This window comes from Monodon monoceros, unplaced genomic scaffold (assembly GCF_005190385.1).
Source record: "Monodon monoceros isolate NGI ecotype Baffin Bay Population unplaced genomic scaffold, NGI_Narwhal_1 Super_Scaffold_3, whole genome shotgun sequence".
Taxonomy (NCBI): Eukaryota; Metazoa; Chordata; class Mammalia; order Artiodactyla; family Monodontidae; genus Monodon; species Monodon monoceros.
This window is the reverse complement of record NW_021703780.1, coordinates 63732777-63738776: the sequence shown is the minus strand read 5'-3', so window position 1 is coordinate 63738776 and position 6000 is coordinate 63732777. Positions and strand designations below refer to the sequence as shown.

General features: G+C 47.0%; 1 protein-coding gene across 1 annotated transcript in view; it reads left to right on the top strand.

Moving 5' to 3' along the window:
- Positions 1-305: 305 nt before the first annotated feature.
- PRKAR2A (protein kinase cAMP-dependent type II regulatory subunit alpha) overlaps positions 306-6000 on the top strand; it is a 78885-nt gene continuing 73190 nt past the window's right edge. Inside the window, exon 1 of the mRNA XM_029243003.1 lies at positions 306-844. Within this exon, the coding sequence (XP_029098836.1) occupies positions 592-844 (253 nt within the window). The 5' untranslated portion in view covers positions 306-591. The remainder of the gene's footprint in view (positions 845-6000) is intronic.

Below are 6000 nucleotides of genomic sequence, written 5' to 3'. Positions count from 1 at the left end.
GTCCCCCCCTAAAGTGGGCCCTCTTGTTTTCCACCATAGCCGGAACCACACCGGGGTGGTAATGTGCATGCTTGCATCTGGCTCTCAGCTGTGTCCCTGGAGCCTAGTAAGGGCTGACAAACGGTTGGATCTTAGAGTGTATTGAAATTAGAAGTGAAAAGTGAGAGGCAGTAACGACGCCGCTTAGCGGGTAGACCACTCATTTCCTGCCCCTGGGCTGGAGACTGCCCGGGCAGCCTGGCTGGCGGCGCACGCGCACTGAGGGCCGGCGCTCTGCGAGAGCGCGCACGCCCGCGGCCGCGTGCGTCACAACCCGGCCTCCCGCCCCGCCCATCCAGCTCTCCCGCTTGTCTGTGCCCGAGGCGGCGGCGGCGGCTGCCTAGTGACAGCGGCGGCGGCACCAGGCCAGCCGGAGCAGTGTAGGGTGGTGCGGCCCTGAAACGCAGACCCGGACAAAGGGCGGCGTGGCGCGAGGAAGACCCGACCCGAGTCGCGCGTGAGGGGACCTCGCGGGCGCGGGGCGAGAGTCCGGCGTGAGGGAGCGTCCAGGCGGTGGCCGCCGGCGGCTGGGTCCCGCCTGCCGCCGCCGGCATGAGCCACATCCAGATCCCGCCCGGGCTCACAGAGCTGCTGCAGGGCTACACCGTGGAGGTGTTGCGGCAGCAGCCGCCCGACCTCGTCGACTTCGCGGTGGACTACTTCACCCGCCTGCGCGAGGCCCGCTCCAGAGCCTCCACCCCGCCCGCCGCCCCTCCTTCCGGCTCCCAGGGTCTAGAGCCCGGCCCTGGCCTTGTCGCCGATGCGATCGCGGACAGCGAGTCGGAGGACGAAGAGGACTTGGACGGTAGGCGGAGGGCTGGGCCGAGGTTCGCGGTGGGGGGCACGGAGGGAGCGGTGCCGAGGGTCTCTAGAGACCTAGGAGGGGCTGCTGGGGGCCAGGCCCGCAACAGTGGGCCGTGGGACCTTGGAGCCCTCGAGCGGAGTTTGTCCGGATTCCCCCAGCCGCCGGCGTGAGCGCGGCGTGGGCCACTTCCAAATTGAGCTCGGCGGTCCTGCGAGCTCTAGAGCGCACAGAGCGAGTTGTGAGGTTCAGCTCGAGGGAAACGTGCGCGCTTTCGGCCCGCGTGCTGGCGCGGGGCCCGAGGGGCGTGGAGCCCACGGCCACCTAGCTTCGGCTGGAGACCCTTCATGCAGTTTCGTTCCGAAGAGAACATTCACATCCACTGATTCGTATTTCCTAACCAGGATGGTAACTTTGGAAAGAATTCATTTTGTGAAAAGTTATTGTGAAAAACTTTAAGCATAGACAAAAATAGGAAAAGTGAAATGAACCTTCTATACGCCAATACCCACATTACACAGTTGGAATATCTGTCACAAATGTTTCATTTGTACCTTTTTTTTTCTCCTTTGCTGAAGAATTTTAAAGCATATCCCAGTATTTCACCCTTGAATACTTGAGTATGCATTTCTTAATGTTGACCCTGGGTATATATATATATATTTTTTTTTTTAATTTGGCTAAAATGATTGGATCAAATTCGGTGAGGGTAAACAAACTTTTTCTCGCATATGGGGTGCAGGAAAGAAGACAAGTAACACTTGTACATCTGAGTTAAGCAAGATAGTCAAAAAGCATTTCCATTTTCCGTGATTGCTTCAACATAGGCTTTGTCAATTTAATAGAATTACCCTACTTTTGAACAGCCAAAATTTAACAAAACAATGAAAACATTTGAGAGGCAAAGTTAGAGTGTTAGTGTTATTGGATCATACTGAAAAAAACCTAACAACCTCGTTCTGAGTTGAATCCACATTCAAGTTAGGCTGGCAGAGAGTTAATTATTGGTCATTGCTGTTGGACGTTGTAAGCTTCAGTGTCCTGGATAACTTCCCTAAGTTTATTCATGCTAAGAGTGGAGATTTCTCTATCATGTTTCCCTTGACTTAATGCACATTAAATTATGAGTTTTTCACCTTAATCCTGGAAATCAGGAATTATTTTCCAACTCTCTGTCACAGAATTGCTTTGTGGTCTAAGACAAGCTGTGGAACCTGTTTGATTTCAAATTTACTTATCTTTAAAATAGGGTTCGTGACAACAATCTCACAACAATCTCAACAATTTCACTGTCATAACAATAAATCACAAAGCTGTAAGTTGCTTTGCAACAATTTTTATGTACACAAAACATTAGTATTTTAGCTATTAGTCCCAGATGAGTAAAAGAGTTTACAAGTTTTATGTTATGTCTTCATTCTTTGTCCTCTTTAATATCTTTTTCAAAGTTGAATTGACTTAAATCTTTGTAACCCTGTGCTTTATTTTATTGGTATTTAAATTTTTTGTTTGTTTATATCTCTTCAGTGACTGTGCTAAGTATATTATAGAAATCAACACAAGGTGAATTTCTATTTACAGATAATAACTTAAAAATTCATGGCACACAGTGAGATACCACCTCACACCCATGAGGATGACTATTATGAAAAAAATAAAGAAAACTTGAGGGTTCTAATTCCTCCCCATCCTTGTCAACACTCATTATCTTTATTATGATAGCCAGCCTAGTGGGTAGGAAGTATTATAGTACCTCACTGTAGTTTTGCTTTGCAGTTCCATAATGATGTTGAGCATCTTTCCATGTGTTTGTCGGTCATTTGTGTATGTTCTTTGAAGAAATGTCTATTCCGAGCCTTTGTCCATTTTTTAATTGGTTTATTTGTGTTTTTATTATTAAGTTGTAAGTGTTCTCTGTATATTCTAAACAAATCCTTTAACAGATATATGACTTTAAAATATTTTCTGTCATTTAGTGTGTTGTTTTACTTTTTTTTAATATAAATTTATTTATTTGGCTGTGTTGGGTCTTAGTTGTGGCACACAGGATCTTCGTTGCAGCATGCAGGATCTATCATTGCAGTGTGCGGGCTTCTCTCTAGTCGTGGTGCGCGGGCTCTAGAGCACGCGGGCTCAGCACTTGCAGCGTGCGGGCTCTCTAGTTGTGGCACGCGGGTTTTCTCTCTCCAGTTGTGGTGTACGGGTTTTCTCTCTCCAGTTGTGGTGTGCAGGCTCCAGAGCGTGTGGGCTCTGTAGTTGTTGTGCGGGGGCTCCAGAGTGCGTGGGCTCTGTAGTTTGCTGCACAGGGGCTCTCTAGTTGAGGCGTGTGAGCTCAGTAGTTGCCCTGTGGAATGTGGGATTTTAGTTCCCTGACCAGGGATCAAACTCGTGTCCCCTGCATTGGAAGGAGGGTTCTTTACCAATGGACCACCAGGGAAGTTCCACTTCATTCTTTTATATGTGGATATCCAGTTGTTCCAGCACCACTTATTAAAAAGACTATTCTTGGTGGACTTCCCTGGTGGCGCAGTGGTTAACAATCTGCCTGCTAGTGCAGGGGAAACGGGTTTGATCCCTGGTCCTGAAAGATCCCACATGCCTTGGAGCAGCTAAGCCTGTGCGCCATAACTAGTGAGCCTGGGCTCTAAGCCCGCGAGCCACAACTACGGAGCCTGTGTGCCTCGACTGCTGAAGCCTGTGCACTCTAGAGCCCACATGCCGCAACTACCGAAGTCCCTGTGCTCTAGGGCCTGCGTGCTGCAACTACTGAAGCCCGCACGCCTAGAGCCTGTACCCTGCAACAAGAGAAGCCACCACGATGAGAAGCCTGTGCACTGCAACTAAAGAGTAGCCCCTGCTCACTGCAACTAGAGAAAGCCCGCACGCAGCAACGAAGACCCAACACAGCCAAAAAAGCACAAAAAATTAAAATAAAAAGACTATTCTTTCCCCATTTAATTGTCTTGGTACTCTTGTTGAAAATCAATTGACTGTAAATGTGAGAGCCTGTTTTGAACTCGTGGTTCTATTCCATTGATCTATATATCTGTATGCCACTACTACACTGTTTGATTTCTGTAGATTTGTGGTAGTTTTGGAATCAGGAAATGTGAATTCTCCAACTTTGTTCTTTTTCAAAGTTGTTTTGGCTATTTGCAGTTCCATATGAATTTTAGGATTAGTTTGTCAATTTCTGCAAAGAGGCCATCTGGGATTTTGACAGAAATTGCTTCGAATTTGTAGATTAATTTGGAGAGTATTGCCTTTTTACAACGTTAAGTCTTCTGATCTATGAGTATGGGATGTCTTCCCATTTATTTAGATCTTCTTTAATTTCTAAATTAAAGAACTACAAATGTTTGATTGGTTCAATATGGCACAGTAGAAGGACGTGCTCTCACTCCCTCTTGCGAGAGCACCGGAGCCACAACTAACTGCTGAACACTCATCGACAGGAAGACACTGGAATTCACCAAAAAGGATACCCCACATCCAAAGACAAAGGAGAAGCCACAATGAGACCATAGGAGGGGTGCAATCACAATAAAATCAAATCCATAACTGCTGGGTGGGTGACTCACAAATGGGAGAACACTTATACCACAGAAGTCCACCAACTGGAGTGAAGGTTCTGAGCCCAATGTCAGGCTTCCCAACCTGGGGGTCCGGCAAAGGGAGGAGGAATTCCTAGAGAATCAGACTTCGAAGGCTAGTGGGATTTGATTGTAGGACTTCGACAGGACTGGGGGAAACAGAGACTCAACTCTTGGAGGACACACACAAAGTAGTGCGCACATTGAGACCCAGGAGAAGGAGCAGTGACCCCATAGGAGACTGAACCAGACCTACCTGCTAGTGTTGGAGGGTCTCCTGCAGAGGCGGGGGGGTGGGGGTCTGTGTCTCACCATGAGGACAAGGACACTGGCAGTAGAAGTTCTGGGAAGTACTCCTTGGCGTGAGCCCTCCCAGAGTCTGCCATTAGCCCCACCAAAGAGCCCAGGTAGGCTCTAGTGTTGGGTCGCCTCAGGCCAAACCACCAACAATGAGGGAACCCAGCCCCACCCATCAGCAGACAAGCGGATTAAAGTTTTACTGAGCTCTGCACACCAGAGCAACAGCCAGCTCTACCCACCACCAGTCCCTCCCATCAGGAAACTTGCACAAGCCTCTTAGATAGCCTCATCCACTAGAGGGCAGACAGCAGAAGAAAGAAGAACAGTCCTGCAGCCTGTGGAACAAAAACCACATTCACAGAAAGATAGACAAGATGAAAAGGCAGAGGGCTATGTACCAGATGAAGGAACAAGATAAAACCCCAGAAAAACAACTAAATGAAGTGGAGATTGGCAACCTTCCAGAAAAAGAATTCAGAATAATGATAGTGAAGATGATCCAGGACCTCAGAAAAAGAATGGAGGCGAAGATCGAGAAGTTGCAAGAAATGTTTAACAAAGACCTAGAGGAATTAAAGAACAAACAAACAGAGAGGAACAGTACAATAACTGAAATGAAAAATACACTAGAAGGAATCAATAGCAGAATAACTGAGGCAGAAGAACGGATAAGTGACCTACCTGGAAGACAGAATGGTGGAATTCACTGCTGCAGAACAGAATAGAAAAAAGAATGAAAAGAAATGAAGACAGCCTAAGAGACCTCTGAGACAACATTAAATGCAACAACATTCACATATAGGGGTCCCAGGAGGAGGAGAGAGAGAAAAGACCTGAGAAAATATTTGAAGAGATTATAGTCGAAAACTTCCCTAACATGGGAAAGGAAATAGCCACCCAAGTCCAGGAAGCGCAGAGAGTCCCATACAGGATAAACCCAAGGAGAAACATGCCGAGACACATAGTAATCAAATTGGCAAAAATTAAAGACAAAGAAAAATTATTGAAAGCAGCAAGGGAAAAATGACAAATAACATAAAGGGAACTCCCATAAGGTAAACAGCTGATTTCTCAGCAGAAACTCTACAAGCCAGAAGGGAGTGGCATGACATATTTAAAGTGATGAAAGGGAAGAACCTACAACCAAGATTACTCTACCCAGCAAGGATCTCATTCAGATTTGATGGAGAAATCTAAAGCTTTACAGACAAGCAAAAGCTAAGAGAATTCAGCACCATCAAACCAGCTCTACAGCAAGTGCTAAAG